Source organism: Palaemon carinicauda, chromosome 36 (genome assembly GCF_036898095.1).
Source record: "Palaemon carinicauda isolate YSFRI2023 chromosome 36, ASM3689809v2, whole genome shotgun sequence".
In the NCBI taxonomy this organism is placed as follows: Eukaryota; Metazoa; Arthropoda; class Malacostraca; order Decapoda; family Palaemonidae; genus Palaemon; species Palaemon carinicauda.
The window spans coordinates 4,404,432-4,426,906 of NC_090760.1; the positions used below are offsets into that span (position 1 = coordinate 4,404,432).

At 33.7% G+C, this 22,475-nt stretch overlaps 1 protein-coding gene across 2 annotated transcripts in view; it reads left to right on the top strand.

Moving 5' to 3' along the window:
- Positions 1-22,273, top strand: part of LOC137628730 (peroxisomal acyl-coenzyme A oxidase 1-like) — a 23,355-nt gene extending 1,082 nt beyond the window's left edge. Inside the window, exons 2-15 of one of the 2 annotated variants that reach the window (XM_068359903.1) lie at positions 1,692-1,839; positions 5,891-6,029; positions 7,148-7,313; positions 8,121-8,244; positions 10,768-10,887; positions 12,692-12,816; positions 16,388-16,548; positions 16,908-17,070; positions 17,689-17,879; positions 18,494-18,603; positions 18,927-19,066; positions 19,673-19,819; positions 20,884-21,047; positions 21,803-22,273. In XM_068359903.1, coding sequence (XP_068216004.1) covers positions 1,710-1,839; positions 5,891-6,029; positions 7,148-7,313; positions 8,121-8,244; positions 10,768-10,887; positions 12,692-12,816; positions 16,388-16,548; positions 16,908-17,070; positions 17,689-17,879; positions 18,494-18,603; positions 18,927-19,066; positions 19,673-19,819; positions 20,884-21,047; positions 21,803-21,899 — 1,977 coding nt within the window. In that variant the 5' untranslated portion in view covers positions 1,692-1,709 and the 3' untranslated portion in view covers positions 21,900-22,273. Of the gene's footprint in view, positions 1-1,681; positions 1,840-5,890; positions 6,030-7,147; positions 7,314-8,120; positions 8,245-10,767; positions 10,888-12,691; positions 12,817-16,387; positions 16,549-16,907; positions 17,071-17,688; positions 17,880-18,493; positions 18,604-18,926; positions 19,067-19,672; positions 19,820-20,883; positions 21,048-21,802 lie in introns of both variants that reach the window. The other variant, XM_068359902.1, reaches the window with a different exon arrangement.
- The last annotated feature ends 202 nt before the right edge of the window (positions 22,274-22,475 follow it).

A 22,475-nucleotide genomic window follows, 5' to 3' on the forward strand; every position in this document is an offset into this window, starting at 1 on the left:
ACACATATATATAAACTGTATTTATGCAATTTATGTTTGCATATATATATATATATATATATATATATATATATATATATATATATATATATATAATGTTTTATGCTGGAGATATTAGTTGAAGCACTACTATACAATGTCATCACTGACTATTCAATGATTTTGTTTACTATTGATATAATTATCACCACTAGTACTATTAATATCAGTAGTAGAACTATTATAACTATAACCAACAGTGTTCATACAGGCCTCGAAAGGTAATGAGTGATCTTTATGCTACCTCACGGAGTCATGTATCAGATGATACCACTACTGTAAATGTAATGTAAACAAAGTGTCCGAAACTATTTCAAGTATGGTTTCATATATAATATATCACAAGTTTTGTAAAAACATTTCTTTAAAGGTTAAAATAAAATTTCGTAATATTTTCAAGATGTACAACTTAGATTCATATAAGAATTTCATGATATGAGCTCTTCCGAACACGATTTACATCTATCTCTAAACCGAAGTCGTTGATAGTGACCGAACAAGTTAGGGAGAGACTTCTGTGTAGTCGAAGATATCATTTTTACATTTATTATTATTATTATTATTATTATTATTATTATTATTATTGCTTGCTAAGCTATAACCCTAGTTGGAAAAGCAGGATGCTATAAGCCAAGGGGCCCCAACAGGGAAAATAACCCAGTGAGGAATGGAAAGAAGGGAAAATAAAATATTTTATGAACAGTAATAACATTAAAATAAATATTTCCTATATAAACTATGAAAAATTTAACAAAACAAGAGGAAGAAAATTTAGATAGAATAGTGTGCCCGAGTGTACACTTAATATTATTTGCCGTAATATTCTTAATTATGGTTTAAATATGTATAATAGTTTTCTCTCTATGGCTATAATTGCAATATTGTTTTTTACATTAGAACGAAATTGTTTAGATCACTGGTGGCTCCATCATTTATAGATAACGGTAATCTCTTCACTTGCTGATAATTCAGTAATTTAAACATTTATATTGGGAAAATATTTCAGAACTTTAGGTAACTATATTACGGCAATTGAAAAATACATTAAAATTCAATTGTAGTAATATATATATATATATATATATATATATATATATATATATATATATATATGTTTATATATGTATATATATATGTATATATATATATGTATATATATATATATATACAGTATATATATATATATATATATATATATATATATATATATATTGTAGTAATATATATATATATATATATATATATATATTTATTGTAGTAATATATATATATATATATATATATATATATATATATATATTGTAGTAATATATATATATATATATATATTGTAGTAATATATATATATATATATATTGTAGTAATATATATATATATATATTGTAGTAATTTATATATATATATATATATATATATATATATATATATATATATATATATATATATATATATACTTACTTCAGGACTAATCGATTCATTACTCTAATTTGATGAAATGTGAAACATGAGATATATTAAAGTTAAATAACCATTTTATCTCCAGTGCAATAGTAAATTAGCCAAAATAATAATAATAATAATAATAATAATAATAATAATAATAATAATAATAATAATAATAATAATAATAATCTCTACGAAGGTATTCCAAGGAAGACTTGGCGAACAAAATGTCGACCTCCGAACGATTCTGTGTGAGCGACCTGAAGGAGGAAAGAGCCAAGTGTGACTTCGACCTCGAGGAACTCACCAATCTGATGGACGGAGGAAAGGAGATGACCGAACTACGGAGGCAATGCGGTAAGGATGAGATTTTGATTGGAAATCATGGGATTTCCGACTGAATTGTTGTCTTTTCTAAGTTCCTTTCTCTCTATTGTCCTTCGCTTATTTTAGGTAGAGGGAATGGTAAGGATTTTTGTGACGCCGCAAATTTATTCACTTAATAATTATTTAGGTAATTATGCCCCCCCCCCCATCACTGTTGGGGGAGCAAATCTCCTGTTTATTTGTTATCCTAACCCCCTATATTAACACAATTTTGGGGGTCCAAAACCGGGTTTATTGGGTGGGCCAACACCAAAAATGATTGATTTGCACGAGTAATAATGGCTGGAAATGCATAAAACACAAAAGATAACTAATTTGAAATATATATGGGGTTATGGTGGCCGATGTGGTAAGGTCCCTGACTTGTGAACGCCAGACTGGGGTTCGAGTCCGGCTAAAACTCGTTAGTTCATTTGCCCGCTGTAGCCTCACTATCCTTGTGAGCTAAGGATGGTGGGGTTTTGGGGGAGCCTATAAGTCTATCTGCTGAGTCATCAGCATCCATTGCCTGGCCCTCCTTGGTCCTAGCTTAGGTGGAGAGAGGGCCTGGGCGATGATTATGTGTATGTACGGTCAGTCTCTGGGGCATTGTCTTGATTGATAAGGCAATGTCAGTGTTCCTTCCCTCTGCCATTCATGAGCGACCTTTAAACCTTCAAACATAGGTATGAAATTGAAATATCGTATAATCACCTATGATTTATATCACTTCCATCAATTAGGAGTGTTCCTGGATGGAACTAAGCCGGATCAAGAACAGTAACATTAAAATAAATATATCCTATATACACTATAAAAACTTGACTGATAAGAAAGATATTAAGCTCCAACACCCATTAGATCAGGAGTTCCCAACATGGGGTACCCAGTGGGACATTTTTTTAATTTTCAGCGGGTACAATGAATCTGATATTATACCCAGTACTGCGCATTACACGTTGTAATCTGTATTGAGACTGATCATAAGATTATATCACAATATCAATTTCTTTGTATCTCTCTTCTTTTTTTTTTATCCTCAATTTAGGGATTTAGGGGTACACAGGAATCAATAGAAATGCCCAATGGGGACAGGAGAGCAAAAAAGTTTGGGAATCCCTGCATTCGACATACACGGAAACATTTTGGTTAAAAATATACAAATACCATTCATCATCATCATCATCTCCTACGCCTATTGACGCAATGGGACTCGGTTAGATTTCGCCAGTAGTCTCTATCTTGAGCTTTTCATTCAATACTTCTCCATTCATCATCAGCTACTTTACACTTTCTAGTCCTCAGCCATGTGGCCTGGGTCTTCCAACTCTTCTAATGCCTTGTGGAGCCCAGCTGAACGTTTGGTGAACTAATCTCTCTTTGGGAGAGCGAAGAGCATGACCAAACCATCTCCCTCTACCCTTCACCATGATCTCATCCACATACGGCACTTGAGTAATGACTCTTATAGTTTCATTTTTAATCCTGTCCTGCCATTGAACTCCCAATATCCTTCTCAGGGCTTTGTTCTCAAATGTACAAAATCTGTTGGATATTGTTCATTGTCATACCACGACTCATGTCCATACAGTAACAGCGATCTAACTAAATTGATATATAGTCTAATTTTTATATGTAATTTCAGGCGATTTAATTTCCAAATTTCAATTAATCTAGTCATTGTCTGATATGCCATTATCTTTATTTTTTATTTCTTGTATTATACATTTGAATTGTGAAGATAGAACAAAAATAATGTGGAATTGGTGAATATGATTTTTTTTTTTTAATTAGTGTTCTTTCAATTAGCATTTTATTCTTTTACTTAATGAATGAATCACTTACGACATTCTTCGTCTTATTACATTACTTGCTATTTTAATTTATCTATCAATGCAAGTCCCAAATTACATCTTTCAACTGTTGCTTTCAGGTCAACGTTTCCAAGTCCCAAATTACATCTTTCAACTGTTGCTTTCAGGTCAAAGTTTCCAAGTCCCAAATTACATCTTTCAACTGTTGCTTTCATCTGAAAGTTTCCAAGTCACAAATTACATCTTTCAACTGTTTCTTTCAGCTCAAAGTTTCCAAGTCACAAATTACATCTTTCAACTGTTGCTTTCAGCTGAAAGTTTCCAAGTCACAAATTACATCTTTCAACTGTTTCCTTCAGCTCAAAGTTTTCAAGTCACGAATTACATCTTTCAACTGTTGCTTTCAGCTTAAAATTTCCGATTCATAAATTACATCTTTAAACTGTTGCTTTCAGCTCAAGGTTTCCAAGTCACAAATTACATCTTTCAACTGTTGCTTTCAGCTCAAAGTTTCCAAGTCACAAATTACATCTTTCAACTGTTGATTTCAGCTCAAAGTTGGCTAGTCATGAATTACATCTTTCAATTGTTGCTTTCAGCTCAAAGTTTCCAAGTCACAAATTACATCTTTCAACTGTTGATTTCAGCTCAAAATTTCCAAGTCACAAATTACATCTTTCAACTGTTGCTTTCAGCTGAAAGTTTCAAGTCACAAATTACATCTTTCAACTGTTGCTTTCAGCTCAAAGTTTTCAAGTCACAAATTACATCTTTCAACTGTTGCTTTCAGCTCAAGGTTTCCAAGTCACAAATTACATCTTTCAACAGTTGCTTTTAGCTCAAAGTTTCCAAGTCACAAATTACATCTTTCAACTGTTGCTTTCAGCTCAAAGTTTCCAAGTCACAAATTACATCTTTCGTCTGTTGCTTTCAGCTCAAAGTTTCCAAGTCTCAAATTACATCTTTCAACTGTTGATTTCAGCTCAAAGTTGGCTAGTCATGAATTACCTCTTTCACTTGTTGCTTCCAGTTCAAAGTTTCCAAGTCACAAATTACATCTTTCAACTGTTGCTTTCAGCTCAAAGTTTCCAAGTCATAAATTACATCTTTCAACTGTTGCTTTCAGCTCAAAGTTTCCAAGTCATAAATTACATCTTTCAACTGTTGCTTTCAGCTCAAAGTTTCCAAGTCATAAATTACATCTTTCAACTGTTGCTTTCAGCTCAAAGTTTCCAAGTCATAAATTACATCTTTCAACTGTTGCTTTCAGCTCAAAGTTTCTAAGTCCCAAATTACATCTTTAAACTGTTGCTTTCAGCTCAAAGTTTCCAAGTCATAAATTACATCTTTCAACTGTTGCTTTCAGCTCAAAGTTTCCAAGTCATAAATTACATCTTTCAACTGTTGCTTTCAGCTCAAAGTTTCCAAGTCCCAAATTACATCTTTCAACTGTTGCTTTCAGCTCAAAGTTTCCAAGTCACAAATTACATCTTTCAAGTGTTGCTTTCAGCTCAAAGTTTCCAAGTCTCAAATTACATCTTTCAACTGTTGCTTTCAGCTTAAAATTTCCGATTCATAAACTAAATCTTTAAACTGTTGCTTTCAGCTCAAGGTTTCCAAGTCACAAATTACATCTTTCAAGTGTTGCTTTCAGCTCAAAGTTTCAAAGTCTTAAAATACATCTTTCAACTGTTTCTTTCAGCTCAAAGTTTCAAAGTCTTAAAATACATCTTTCAACTGTTGCTTTCAGCTAAAGGTTTCAAAGTCACAAATTACATCTTTCAACTGCTGCTTTCAGCTCAAGGTTTCCAAGTCACAAATTACATTTTTCAACTGTTGATTTCAGCTCAAAGTTTACAAGCCATGAATTACCTCTTTCACTTGTTGCTTTCAGCTCAAAGTTTCCAAGTCTCAAATTACATGTTTCAACTGTTTCTTTCAGCTCAAAGTTTCTAAGTCACAGAATACATCCTTGAACTGTTTCTTTCAGCTCAAAGTTTCTAAGTCACAGAATACATCCTTGAACTGTTTCTTTCAGCTCAAAGTTTCCAAGTCTCAAATTACATCTTTCAACTGTTGATTTCAGCTTAAAGTTTCCGAGTCTCAAATTACATTTTTCAACTGTTGATTTCAGCTTAAAGTTTCCAAGTCATAAATTACATCTTTAAACTGTTGCTTTCAGCTCAAAGTTTCAGTCTTAAAATACATCTTTCAACTGTTTCTTTCAGCTCAAAAATTCCTAAACGACCCAGCCTTCACAGACGAAATCCCCCAAGATTACCTCAGCCACGAGGATCGCTACGGCAACGAGCTCCGGAAGGCATGTCATACTGTGCGCAAGATGCACAAGGAGGGCATCACCATAAGGTAGGACTCTGCGAAGTATGGTGCCATAGCCTCTGTACCATGGCCTTCCACTCTCCTGGGTTAGAGTTCTCTTGCTTGAGGGTACACTCGGGCACACTATTCTATCTTATTTCTCTTCTTGTTTTCTTGAAGTTTTTATAGTTTATATAGGAGATATCTATTTTAATGTTGTTACTCTTCTTAAAATAATTTATTTTCCTTTCCTCACTGGGCTATTTTCCCCGTTGCAGCCCCTGAGCTTGTAGCATCCTGCTTTTCCAACTAGGTTTATAGTTTAGCCTATAATAATAATAATAATAATAATAATAAAAAGGCTCTAAAACACTATATGCTAAGAACTATCTTTACTATTTTATTCATTATCATCTTCAAGAAAAACAAAATTCTTCAAAACAGAAAAAGACAAAATTCTTCAAACACTATATGCTAATAACTACCTTTACTGCTTTATCCATTATCATCTCATTCACTATATGCTACAAACTACCTTTACAACTTTATCCATTATCATCTCAAATACTTTATGCTACAAACTACCTTTACTGCTTTATCCATTATCATCTCAAACACTATATGCTACGAACTACCTTTACTACTTTATCCATTATCATATCAAACACTATATGCTACAAACTACCTTTACTGCTTTATCCATTATCATCTCATTCACTATATGCTACAAACTACCTTAACAACTTTATCCATTATCATCTCAAATACTTCATGCTACAAACTACCTTTACTGCTTTATCCATTATCATCTCAAACACTATACACTACAAACTACCTTTACTGCTTTATCCATTATCATCTCAAACACTATACGCTACAAACTACCTTTACTGCTTTATCCATTATCATCTCAAACACTATACGCTACTAACTACCTTTACTGCTTTATCCATTATCATCTCAAACACTATACGCTACAAACTACCTTTACTGCTTTATCCATTATCATCTCAAACACTATATGCTACTAACTACCTTAACAACTTTATCCATTATCATCTAATTCACTATAAGCTACAAAATAACTCTACAACTTTATCCATTATCATCTCAAACACCAAATGCTACTAACTACCTTTACAACTTTATCCATTATCATCTTCAAGACAAATGGCCTCTCATGGCCCAAGAGGTTTGACCCTAGACGGAAATCCTTTGATGCTACATTTAGGGATGTTCTACGACGCGATCGGGGGTCACGGCAACAAGGAGCAGAGAGAGAAGTGGCTCCCTCTGGCAGAGAACGCCGACATTATCGGAACTTACGCCCAGGTAAGACATGTTGATTCGAATGGAAAATACGCATTCTGGAAAACAGTTGCGTAGCATTTTATTAAAAGCGTATGCTTAGGAACATGTTGGAGCTAGTGATTATAGGCGTAAGTACATGTGACACTTGTTGCTTCAACATTTTTTGATTGATTGATTGATTTGAAGTTCTCTGGCATCCTGACATCGAAGGTCATTGACGCCGATATAGTTTATTATAAATAAAGATTAAAAGAATATTCAATTAAAACCAGAGAAGTAAATATGTTATAAAAGTTAAATAGCATTAAGAAGTCCTCCTTCTGATATCAATTTAAAAATGCCACTAGCATAGTACGACACATCATATCCAAGGATCTTGGCAAGGATGAACCTGCCATCCTCACATTTTTGAAATTATATATATATATATATATATATATATATATATATATATATATATACTGTATATGTGTGTGTGAACATATATCTGTACGCACATTTAGTTTATATAAGTATATACTTATATTTACACATATATGTGTATATATACATGTATATATACAAATTATATATATAGATGTATATGTATATATATATACATATATATATATATATATGTGTGTGTATATATATATATATATATATATATATATATATATATATAAAGAGTCGGTATGTTTTGTCTAGTATCCGATAGCATGGTGCCCCTGAAGTATAGTAACATTGCATATACTCTACATAATGACGCAATCAGATACTTGCTCATCATTCCTCATCAAATACATAACTACATCTATCTAACAAAATTTCTTTTCTGTTTCCTCCCAGACCGAAATGGGTCACGGCACATTCCTGCGAGGGTTAGAGACAACAGCCACATACGACAAATCGACCCAGGAATTTATCATTCATTCGCCTACTCTGACAGCTACAAAATGGTGGCCAGGCGGACGTGAGTTTAATATGAAGTGCCTTAAAACTCTTTTCTCCCTAAAAACTCTTTTCTCCCTTACTGTCATATCATCTGTTCTATTCTTGCTTTTATATTATTGTGCTTGAAATATTTTCTTGATGTTAAAGCAATTGAATAAAGTCTTTGTGGTCGCCTGATGTGGCCACGAGCTTCTTTTGTTGATATTATTGTTAATTTAATATCACTGTTGATAATATTGTTAATATCAGAGCTAGATTTAGTTTAGTTGAATAATATCATGCCTGTAGTCACCTGGTTTAGCCTGGAGGTTCTTTTTGTTAAAATTAATTCTTATTAACATTACAGTTCTGTTGATAACATTGTTAATATCACAACTGCCTGTAATTCTTATCAGCTTATTAACTTGATATTATTGTTAATTAATATCACTGTTGATAATATTGTTAATATAAGAGCTAGATTTAGTTTAGTTGAATAATATCATGCCTGTAGTCACCTGGTTGTTCTTTTTGTTAATATTACTGTTATTAACATTACAGTACCATAGGTAACATTGTTAATATCACAACTGCCTGTAATTCTTATCAGCTTATTAACTTGATATTATTGTTAATTGATATCCCTGTTGATAATATTAATATCAGAGCTAGATTTAGTTTAGTTGAATAATATCATGTCTGTAGTTGCCTGGTTTAGCCTGGTGGTTCTTTTTGTTAATATTACTTCTTATTAACATTACAGTTCTGTTGATAACATTGTTAATATCACAACTGCCTGTCATTCTTATCAGCTTATTAACTTGATATTATTGTTAATTAACATCACTGTTGATAATCTTGTTAATATCAGAGCTAGATTTAGTTCATTTGAATATCATGCCTGTAGTCGCCTGGTTTAGCCTGGAGGTTCTTTTTGTTAATATTACTTCTTATTAACATTACAGTTCTGTTTATAACATTGTTATTATCACAACTGCATGTAATTCTTATCAGCTTATTAACTTGATATTATTGTTAATTAATATCACTGTTGATAATATTGTTAATATCAAGAGCTAGATTTAGTTTAGCTGAATATCATAACTGTAGTCGCCTGGTTTAGCCTGGCAGTCCTTTTTGTTAATATTACTCCTTATTAACATTACAGTTCTGTTTATAACATTGTTAATAACACAACTGCCTGTAATTGTTATCAGCTTATTAACTTAATATTATTGTTATTTAATATCCCTGTTGATAATATTGTTAATATCAGAGCTAGATTTAGTTTAGTTGAATAATATCATGCCTGTAGTCACCTGGCTTAGCCTGGTGGTCCTTCTTGTTAATATTACTTCTGATTAACATTACAATACTGTTGATAACATTGTTAATATAAAAGCTAGATTTAGTTTAGTTGAATAATATCATGTCTGTAGTTGCCTGGTTTAGCCTGGAGGTTCTTTTTGTTAAAATTAATTCTTATTAACATTACAGTTCTGTTGATAACATTGTTAATATCACAACTGCCTGTAATTCTTATCAGCTTATTAACTTGATATTATTGTTAATTAACATCACTGCTGATAATATTGTTAATATCAAGAGATAGATTTAGTTTAGTTGAATAATATCATGCCTGTCTTCACCTGGTGATTCTTTTTGTTAATATTACTGTTATTAACATTACAGTTCTGTTTATAACATTGTTAATATCACAGCTGCCTGTAATTCTTATCAGCTTATTAACTTGATATTATTGTTAATTAATATCACTGTTGATAATATTGTTAATATAAGAGCTAGATTTAGTTTAGTTGAATAATATCATGTCTGTAGTTGCCTGGTTTAGCCTGGAGGTTCTTTTTGTTAAAATTAATTCTTATTAACATTACAGTTCTGTTGATAACATTGTTAATATCACAACTGCCTGTAATTCTTATCAGCTTATTAACTTGATATTATTGTTAATTAATATCACTGTTGATAATATTGTTAATATCAGAGTTAGATTTAGTTTAGTTGAATAATATCATGCCTGTCTTCACCTGGTTTAGCCTGGTGGTCCTTTTTGTTAATATTACTTCTTAATAACATTACGGTTCTGTTTATAACATTGTTAATATCACAACTGCCTGTAATTCTTATCAGCTTACTAACTTGATATTATTGTTAATTAATATCACTGTTGATAATATTAATATCAGAGCGAGATTTAGTTTAGTTGAATAATATCATGCCTGGTTTAGCCTGGAGGTCCTTTTTGTTGATATTACTTCTTATTAACATTACAGTTCTGTTTATAACACTGTTAATATCACAACTGCCTCTAATTCTTATAATAATAATAAGAATAGGGAAGTGGGGAATATGGGGAAAGGAAGAGTACCCCTGGATACAATCCAGTTTATAGCTCAAAGACAGGTACTTGGGATGGGAAAGAATAAGGAAATAGGGAGAAAGAGAAGTACAGGGGAAGATTAAAAGAGAGGAGCAGACCCTCTTGCGATATTAGGGAATTGGTATTATTATTTTTGATGAGCTTATTAACTATTTATTCCAGTGGGCAAAACTGCGAACTTCACAGTCCTGATGGCTCAGCTGTATATTGATGGGAAATGTTTGGGACCTCATCCCTTCCTGGTGCAGATCAGAGACCTGGAGACACATCAAAGTCTACCAGGTACGCTTAGTTGTTTTTGTACTTTTCTTCCCTCTTCGACCGTGCTTAGTTAGATTCCATTATTTTTGCAGCATTTGGAGATATAATTGTTGTTTTGTAATGGATAAAGATCGTTTTTTAATTCTTATCCTTTGTGATTATTATTCTAAATTGTTTTTGAAAGGGATAAGATATCTATAATATGTATATATCCAAATTAAATGACATAGGCTTCATACATGCTATACACACATATGTATATATATATAATATATATATATATATATATATATATATATATATATATATATATACGTACTTACATACATGCATAAATCATGCACATACTGTATACACACATTACAATATATAAGGGTATATATGTGTATATATACATTTACATACAATTTATACTTGGTATATATACATATTATACTGTATATACATACATATATATATATATATATATATATATATATATATATATATATATATATAAACATATATATATATATATATATATATTATACATATATATATATACATATTACTATGTATATAAATTATAAATATAATATGTATATATATATAATTTATATATATATATATATATATATCACCCATTACTAGTCTACTGCAGGACAAAGGCCTCAGACATGTCCTTCCCCTTGTGTCTGTTTATGGTTTTTATATGCCAGTCTATACCCGTAAATTTTCTTAGTTCGTCAATCCATCGTCTTCTCTTCCTTCCCCTGATTCTTTTGCCATCTCTAGGGACCTATCCTGTTGTTCTTAATGTCCATCTATTATCTCTTCATTCTCAATATGTGTCCTGCACATGTCCATTTCTTTTTCTTACATGTTGTTAGAATATCCTTAACTTTAGTTTGCTCGTGTCCATGTGGCCCATTTATTTTTTTTTTATTCTTTTTTTTTTAGTGTTATTCCCATCATAATTCTTTCCATAGCTCTTTGAGTTGTAACTAGCTTATGTTCTAAGGCTTTAGTAAGACTCAAAGTTTCTGATCTGTAAGTTAATACTGGTAGGGCCATCTGATAAAATACTTGTATTTTTATAGGAAGTGGCATTTTACTTTTCATAGTATCATTTTGTTTAACAAAAGCTCTCTATCCCATGCTTGTCCTTCTTTTAATTTTGGTCTCGTGTCCGGGGGAAACTATTGTTGTTCAAGTATGTATATACATCAACAATCTCTATAGGTTCGTCCATAACCTTTATTTTTTATCTCTCCATTTTCATTGAAAATTATCTTAGTTTTACACATATCCATTTTCAGTCCTACATTTCTGCTTTCTCTCTTCAAATCATCAATAATCTTTTGCAATTCCTCCCCTCACTAAACACAACTTATTCATTTGCAAATCTTAGGTATAGTCAATTCTTTTAAGTGAGGCAGATTTGCACCGACTCGCAGGGGTGCCCTTTTAGCTCAGAAAAGTTTCCTGATAGCTGATTGATTGGACAAGATAATTCTAACCAATCATAGAGCATGAAACTTTTCCGAGCTAAAAGGGCACCGCTGCGAGACAGTGCAAATGCGCCTCATTCAAAAAAAAAAAAAAAAAAAATTAGTATAGTTAAGGTATTACCCATTAATATTAGTTTCTACATTTTCCCAATGCAAATTCTGGACAAGATAATTCTAACCAATCAGAGAGCATGAAACTTTTCCGAGCTAAAAGGGCACCGCTGCGAGTCAGTGCAAATGCACCTCATTAAATTTTTTTTTAGTATAGTTAAAGTATTACCCATTAATATTAATTCCTACATTTTCCAATCTACATTCTTAAAAACTTCTTCTAGGCATCATTGTGGGTGAAATTGGGCCGCGCGCCGGGCTGAACGGTAACGATAATGGCTTCCTGAGATTCGAACACCATCGTATCCCACGAACGAACATGCTTATGAAACACTCCCAGGTGCTTGAGGTGAGTCTCTGATAAGGCTTTTATCTCTTTAAGAAATTGATCGGTTGTTGTTATCTTCGTAAAGACTAATAATAAGCCCAAATTGTCTCAAATCATGTTTTTAATCTTTTCATGGTACAAATCGATTTATGAATATTATCTGTCAGTTTTTATAGGATACATAGGAGATAATTATTTCAATCTTGTTGCTCTTCTTAAAATAGTTTATTTTACTTTGTTTCCTTTCCTCACTAAGCTATTTTCCCTGTTGGAGCCCCTGGGCTTATAGCATCCTGCTTTTCCAACTAGGGTTGTAGCTTAGCAAGTAATAATAACAATAATAATAATTATTTAATAATAATAGCAGCTATTATATAGTCAGTACTGATATCATTTCAGACGTTACATGACATTGTCTTTTAATCAATTATAATCTTTAAAATCACCCAACAGATATAACCAGTTGTTGCAATTAGTATGTTATCATTTTATCTGATAAACATATTTGTTATATGAAGTTGACGAGCCTGTACTTTTACGGTATATAACCTACGATTTGATGGTAATAAAAAAGGGGGGGGGGGGTAAATAGGGGGTCCTATAGCCTAAATTAAATTAATAGACACCATACTTAAAAGAGAGAGAGAGAGAGAGAGAGAGAGAGAGAGAGAGAGAGAGAGAGAGATAGTGTTTTTGTTTTCATACACTTAAATTATCTCTAGATTTAAGTATTCTGTTCATTATTTCCTAATTCAAGTTAATCATTTCAATCCATTTCAAGAATCGTAAAATAAATACGGTTTATATATATAAAAAAAGCTGAAAATAAAAAAAATAAAAAATTTCTTCATCCCAATTAGCCAATAGTGGCCCAATTAAGAATAAATCTAGTCATGCTACTTTGCCCATACTGTCACCAATTTAACGGGAATTCAGTTATAAAAATTTTTCTAATGTAGTACAGTTAGCCTCAATAATTCAGGTTCACGTCACATTAAGCTAAGGAGATGTCTAACAACTTTACATTAAAGAAAGAAATGCTGTGTTTAGCAAAAGAGAAACTGTTGGCAAAACCAAGTCAACGAGCTTGTAAACATGTAATCAAAAGTATTTTTATAATTTTTTCGAAATGTTTATAAGCAAATAATATTTTTCTATTCAGCGCTTCGTAAAATTAATAGAAGTGCTTTCGATCGAGTGTTTACTAGCTCAGCGAGTTAGTTTTACAGGCAATGTTACCAATGATTTCTCTTGTGTTAAAAACAGCATTTTCTACTACAATTTATACCTATCAGACGTCTCCTTAGTGTTCCGTGAAATGCACCGGAATTAATGAAGGCTACTGCACCTCGGTTTACGATTTTAATCCGTTCCACGAGCGAGATGGCAACCTAAAATGCTCGTAAACCAAAACAATCTACTGAAAAGAAATAAAGGAAATTCACTGATGTATTCTACACGTCCATAAATACACATATATGTCCAATTTTAATGATTAGTAATGTCATTTATGGAACAAATTATAACACCTGACATCAGAAATGAATACAAATTTTAAAAATAAACCAGAAAAAAGAAACATATTAACAATTAACTTGCAGTCTACCGTTGAGGAGAGTCGTGGCTGACGTTAGGGAGACAAGATTCAAGGAGGAGAAGGAGGGGCTTATTGCTTCGAGGGAGAATCTGTCTCAAAGAGAATTCTATCTGAAGTTCTCTCTCTTGAATGGCATTCTCCATCACTGCATTTCTTAATTTACGCTTTCTCGACACTTTGTCGTCTTGTTTTATACTCTTACATTCAGTTTTGGCAAGGTGTATTTATCTAATAAAATCTCATAAATCATATAATGATGATTCATCTAGATTTAGGTATCTTCTTGTTAGATAGAGTATGTTGACCTTGTGCTAACATGACCTCTCCCTTTGGTTGCTGCTTTTGAGTGTAGTGACATTGATCCTTCATTGAATGAGTTATTCTAGACTTCCTTTTATACAGATTTTGTCATGGTTGCTGTCTTTTAAGATTTCAGTTTCTATGAACTGTAAGCTATTCATTCTCATAAATTTGTAAAATAATAAATCTACATAAAGGTGCTTTGCTAAAATATCAGTACTTTCAAACAACTGTATACAGTATTATCTCTCTAGATAAACTGGTAGATATACAAATTAACAAATTGCCAACTTATGAATGGTTAGGCAACTGGGATCATTTGAAATTTTAGGTTACAACTTCCATATTCAAGGTTACGTTCAGAAGCTTAGGTAAGATCAGTTCCCCTAGGCGCTGCAACGTCGCTCCTTCCGGGAATGAAGTAGATACCGATTAACAAAACACAACATTTGAAAGTTTAGGTTACAACTTCCACATTCAAGGTTACGTTCAGAAGCTTTGGTAAGACCAGTTCCCCTAGGTGCTGCAACGTCGCTCCTTCCGAGAATGAAGTAGATACCGATTAACAAAACACAACATTTGAAAGTTTAGGTTACAACTTCCACATTCAAGGTTACGTTCAGAAGCTTAGGTAAGACCAGTTCCCCTAGGCGCTGCAACGTCGCTCCTTCCGGGAATGAAGTAGATACCGATTAACAAAACACAACATTTGAAAGTTTAGGTTACAACTTCCACATTCAAGGTTACGTTCAGAAGCTTAGGTAAGACCAGTTCCCCTAGGCGCTGCAACGTCGCTCCTTCCGGGAATGAAGTAGATACCGATTAACAAAACACAACATTTGAAAGTTTAGGTTACAACTTCCACATTCAAGGTTACGTTCAGAAGCTTTGGTAAGACCAGTTCCCCTAGGTGCTGCAACGTCGCTCCTTCCGAGAATGAAGTAGATACTGATATTAACAAAACACAACTTATGAATGGTTAGGCAACTGGGATCATTTGAAAGTTTAGGTTAAAACTTCCACATTCAAGGTTACGTTCAGAAGCTTAGGTAAGATCAGTTCCCCTAGGCGCTGCAACGTCGCTCCTTCCGGGAATGAAGTAGATACCGATTAACAAAACACAACATTTGAAAGTTTAGGTTACAACTTCCACATTCAAGGTTACGTTCAGAAGCTTAGGTAAGATCAGTTCCCCTAGGCACTGCAACATCGCTCCTTCCGGGAATGAAGTAGATACGGATTAACAAAACAACTTATGAATGGTTAGGCAACAGGGATCATTTGAAAGTTTAGGTTTTAACTTCCACATTCAAGGTTACGTTCAGAAGCTTAGGTAAGATCAGTTCCCTAGGCGCTGCAACGTCGCTCCTTCCGGGAATGAAGTAGATACCGATTAACAAAACACAACATTTGAAAGTTTAGGTTACAACTTCCACATTCAAGGTTACGTTCAGAAGCTTAGGTAAGATCAGTTCCCCTAGGCACTGCAACGTCGCTCCTTCCGGGAATGAAGTAGATACGGATTAACAAAACAACTTATGAATGGTTAGGCAACAGGGATCATTTGAAAGTTTAGGTTACAACTTCCACATTCAAGGTTACGTTCAGAAGCTTAGGTAAGACCAGTTCCCATAGACACTGCAACATCGCTCCTTCCAGGAATGAAACCTTCATTAATTGTCTCTTTCTTTATAGGATGGAACCTATGTAAAACCACCTCATGCAAAGTTGTCGTACGGCACAATGGTGATCACCAGGGTCTCTCTTGTCTATCACGCAGCTTTTCAACTCAGACAAGCCGTTACAATTGCTACACGATACTCAGCAGTGAGACGTCAGTCAGAGCTAGTGCCTGGGTATGACTTGTGTATTACTCTAAAGTAATAAATTTTGTTCTTGAAGCCAATTAGATATCATGAGTGTACTGTAGTCTAACATTAAACTTATTTTTTAAAAGCTGAAGTAAGATGAACTTATTTGTACCGAGTTTTAAAAGTTAACTCATGATAAACTACAGTACACAGAATACACACAAATAAATGTGTCTTACTGGTACTCATAAAAGTTGAATGGAGTATATGTATGCATAGTTTATAGAAGAGTCATGGCCAAATTTGAATATAAAATCAAATTGTGACAAACGATAGAAATATTATTTTCAAGATTAAATATTCTCGTATGACAATCCAAAAATTTCATGCGATCTTCATTACAGGGAACCGGAACCTCAAATTCTCGACTACCAAACCCAACAACACAAAATAATTCCACAGATTGCATCTGTTTTTGCTCTGCTCTTGGCTGCACAGAACTGCGGTAAAACTTACGTGTCAGCCATGAGTAACATCCAGGAAGGAGACATGGAATTACTACCGGAGGTCAGTCACTTCAAATCAAAGTGAAGGGTCTCTTATTCTCAGTAGCTTAAAAATTCCATGTTGTGACTTATAGTTGCCGCAGAGATTCCTGGCAAAATAAGCCGCACCCCATGATGACGTCATAGCCAATCATGTTGTCTCCCACTATAACAGCGGTCACAATACATCCCCTTAAAGTGGTTATAAGTTAGTGTAGTTTGAAATTTGTAGGGAGATATATTGTGACAGCTGCTAATGTGGGAGACAACTTGATTGGCTATGACGTCATCAGTAGAGTAGAGATTATTTTGTCAGTTATAGTTGTATATTACAAAGATATTTGTTGAAATGGATATCTTTTCTTCTCGACCATTTGAAAAACATTGTGCGGAATACTAATGCTCAGTGATGATCAATACTAGGCAGGCAACATCTTCAGATGAAAAATTATTTTCTCTATCCACTTAGAAGGATTTCATGGTATCCACTTCTGCAATTTGCCAAGGTATATTTCATTTGAGTCATTTCTTGATAAAGTGTCATATCATTAATATACATTTCATCTCATACTTATTTAGAGGGACATCAGAATAACTCTTGCATTCTTGCAAGACAGTACCTAATTGGGCTTGCTTTCAGTTACATGCCTTGTCAAGTGGCCTCAAAGCCATCGGAGGTAAGGATGCCTCTGAAGGTGTGGAGATTTGCCGCTTGGCGTGTGGAGGTCACGGTTACATAGCTTCCTCAAACCTGCCCAGAATTTATGGGAACACAACTTGTATCATCACCTATGAAGGTGAAAATACAGTCCTGTTGCTCCAAGTAGCACGGTAAGTTCTTCAGTAGTTGCTTCATTCACTGCAACTGCTACTTTACTTTAAAATGGTGTTAACAAGCCACTTATTACTAATCATTTCCAGTTAATTACAGTTGTACTACCATAGATATATGAGATTAATTGGAGTCAATAATCCTACCTTATCAAAGAGTCTTGTTTCCAAGCTACACTTGCCCAGCTGAATCCTTACAAATATCAATACCTCCAATACTCCTTTGTGTAGTATTTAAAGAGATATAAAGCTCTCTGCCCTATAGTATTATTGGACAAGTTATTCCTAGTTTTTCTCATTAAAGTACTTTTAAAACTCTATAAAGAGGTTCATTCATGCCCGAGGTTAAGCTTCATGAATTATTGGTACACCACATTCTGAAGCAGTGTCTCAGTCACACTTTCACTGCACAGCAAGTTCCTGTGCTCAGTGCAACCCACTGCCTCTGCCATCTCTCTCTACATTATCTGTTAGGTTACTCACCACGCTGAAACGGTTTGATAGGTTGCATTTCCTCAGTGAGTGCCAGACACTCATGTCCAACTGTTTATAATTTCCAATGGGGACAAATTCAGTATGTGAAAACAGACTAGATATATGAATACTTCTTGTAGGTATCTCATCAAGTCCTTCAGAGCTGGCAGAACGGGAACCCCACTTCAAAAGTCAGTGGCATATCTTTCTCCCAAGTCAACTGCTGGAGAAGTAAATCTAAAAAATGCAGGTATGTATCGGCAGTGTTGTGTACAATGATATTCATTTCAATTATTTGCCACATTTCTGTACTCATTTCGATTTTAATGTTAATATATAAATTCTTGTATTGTGAAATCGGCTGTCAGTGCCATTTGATTTAAATTATCCTAAGAATATTTATGATAAATTTTCAGTAAAATGGACTTTTGTTCAAGGTAGTACAGTAAATTTAGAAATTTGAGACTAATTCCTCTGACATTCAATATTCAGTGAATATCAACGAATCAATAATAAGGCTCATAGCTGATACTGGTGTCCAGATTATATCGAACCTAATGTTTAGTTTGTTAGGTTTGGTCGAGGCATTTAAGAGGTCGGTTTCTGCAATGGTGGCAGAAACAGAAGGGAGACTGAGGCGCTTGTGCGATTCTGGTTTGAACTACCATCACGCTTGGAACCGATGTTCTGTTTCTCTAGTTAAATGTGCTGAGGTAATTTCAGTTCCTTTTTTATATTAAATCAGTAATCCAGCTTTGGTAAAATATGATGAAGCATTAGTAGCATTGATTCATATAAATGGATTAATTCAGTAACCCGGGTAGGATGGTCAAATCTTGATCATATCGAATGGACCGAGTTCGAAACTTAACATTGCACAAATATTTATAGCCTTAAAATTTTGACCAAGTCTTCTATGGGTTTTCAGTAAACATTCTTGTCTTATTCACATAACTGATTGCATGTCTATACCTTAATTCTTTCTGTTTCACGAACTTACAGAAATATATCTGAATGGTGACATGATATAATGTATAGAGTCTTATTCTAAAAGAACACAAGTATGTTTACCTCCATACTGATAATGTTCCTTGGTAACATGCATGTTATTATATGTAATTGGCTCTATGTTCAATATCTTGGCTATCCTTTACTAAAAGTTTACTTACTTGAACGTAAAACTTGCACATTCAACAGACAAGACCAGTTCTAAACGCTTTAGTTCAGTTACATTGTCTACGTATCATCAGTAATGCTTCTGCAACACTTATACAGTTTTCCACCACGAAAACTTTAAGAACCCCATTTCATCTTTTCAGGCTCATAATCGTTACTACATCTGCGACCAATTTGTAAAGAATGTCGAGTCCTTGAAAACCAGCCTTGGTGTGAGGAATATACTGAAAGATCTCTGCAGACTTTACCTCATCTACCACATCACACTTGAAGAGGGGATGTTCCTTAAGGTAAAAGACTTACTGAATTCTATAAGAGAATCAAGTTTCTCACTGCAGGGTTACGAGTAATGGAATATGAAGCTTTGGCAACCAAAACTAAGCTTTGTATAGTACTCTATGTATTTTGGGGGCTCCTTTTTGCTTTTAATGATAGCTGAAGCAAGAAATGCCCTTCCAGTTCTTAGAAAATCTTTTAAGGATAAGGCTGCCAGCCTATAGCATTCTTCAACCTGGTTGGAACGCACCAGTATTTTAATTTACACATGACAGTTTTGCAATGTAGGTCAACAAGGGAATAAAGGGGATTTAATAGAATACGCCTGGTAAATGCACTATCTTTCTCGGGAAAGGGGCATTCATTCATTCATTCATTTATATATGGAAAATAAATAAATAAATAGAAAAGGTAATGAGTAGGGACTAGGCACCTTAATTTAGGTTAGGGGGAAATGTGAAGTTGCTGCACCGGTAAACATTTAGCTCCAGCTTCCTCCGTTTATAATCACTGGATTTCCTTGATATATACCATCACTAGGGTACCTTAACCTATACTAGGACAGGGCACCTTAGTCTATTTTATTGCTAGGGGCACTGGATTTTCTTGATATATACTGTCACTAGGGTACCTTAACCTATACTAGGACAGGGCACCTTAGTCTATTTTATTGCTAGGGGCACTGGATTTTCTTGATATATACTGTCACTAGGGTACCTTAACCTATACTAGGACAGGGCACCTTAGTCTATTTTATTGCTAGGGGCGCTGGATTTTCTTGATATATACTGTCACTAGGGTACCTTAACCTATACTAGGACAGGACACCTTAGTCTATTTTATTGCTAGGGGCACTGGATTTTCTTGATATATACTGTCACTAGGGTACCTTAACCTATACTAGGACAGGGCACCTTAGTCTATTTTATAACTAGGGGCAATTTATCGTACAGATGTATCCCAATGTGATGCCATTACCTAATAAGTGCATCTTAACCTGTATAGTATTTTCATCTAACCTAGCCTTATGGGGAACAGCTATACAAACACTGAAATTTACCTCTGTTACTTTGTATAGGCTGGAGTCTTGTCCCCTGGCGACATCAAAGTCTTGGAAGAGGAGATGACTGAACTCCTGGGTAGACTTCGACACCAAGCAGTTAACATCGTCGACTCTTTCGACATTGACGACAAGTTATTACACTCGACTATTGGTGCTTGGGATGGAAATGTTTATCAAAGGTGGGAGAAATGGTTTATTTTTATTTTAGCCTTTTAGTGTTGTTTTGCATAAACTTGATACTTGTCTATTTATAAGATTTTTTATATTTGTGTGGAACTTGATAAATTGGGAACTATTTTTCTAGTTTAAAAATTTTCTAAGCACTGATTTTCATTTTTTTTTTTTTTCTTTTGGTACTTTGAGGTCGTGAGCTTCTTTTTCCCTTTTTATAACATTTTATAGGAATCTATTTATGCGACAAGGGTACATAAAACTCACTCACTCTCTCTCTCTCTCTCTCTCTCTCTCTCTCTCTCTCTCTCTCTCTCTCTCTCTCTCTCTCTCTCTCTCTCAACAAAATATATGCCAATTTCATCTGAAAATACGTTTTAATTGATTCTCTTTCAAGAAAATTAGGTAATATCCAAGCTTTTTCTGAAATTCGCCATTTTTTGCCCGGACAAAGCTCTATGACAAGCCACTAAACATTTTAAAATATTTAAATCTAGATTTAATTTTAAGTCTCCTTAAGCTACGTCATTACGGATAAATTAATTTCATCATGCATTTTATCGCAGTTATTGTTCATTTCATACCATACTTTATTGATCATTATTTCCCATTTCACCCTGGTTCTTCCCTCTTTTCATACTATATTTGATTGATCATTATTTCCCATTTCACTCTGGTTCTTCCATTATTTCTAGATTCTACGACGAATAATTGTACATTACTACGTTTTTACATTGGTTTAAATTCGTTTCAAACTTTCCAGGTTGTACGACGAAGCAATGAAGAGCCCTTTGAACAAGACAGATGTTCCCAAGGCCTACCACAAGTATCTGAAGCCACTGATCAACGCTAAACTATAAACCACGAATTGCAAATACTAACACACAATTCAATATGTATAATATTCCCCATGCATTTAATAAATATGTCATATTTCTTTCAGATGATATTGCATTAAGAAATACTTAATATTTAATACAGATGAAGTAATACCTCACAACACGAAATCTATTGGTTCCGTTATGGCTTTCGTAAAGTGATTTTTTTCGTTTCGTGAGTCGGCTTTTACATGTAAATAGCCTAAATCGTTCCAGACCACATTAAATTATTATAAAAAGGATACACACCACTAAACAGTACTAAATGTATGACAATTACTGTATTTGGATCATTCAATAATAAATTAACCATCGGTAACCTGTAAGAGAAGTGTATATTATTATTATTATTATTATTATTATTATTATTATTATTATTATTATTATTATTACTAGCCAAGCTACAACACTAGTTGGAAAAGCAAGATGCTATGAGCCCAAGGGCTCCAACAGGGAAAAATAATCCAGTGAGGAAGGAAATACGGAAATAAATATATGAGAATAAATTAACAATATATCATTCTAAAAACAGTAACAGCGTCAAACCAGATATGTCCT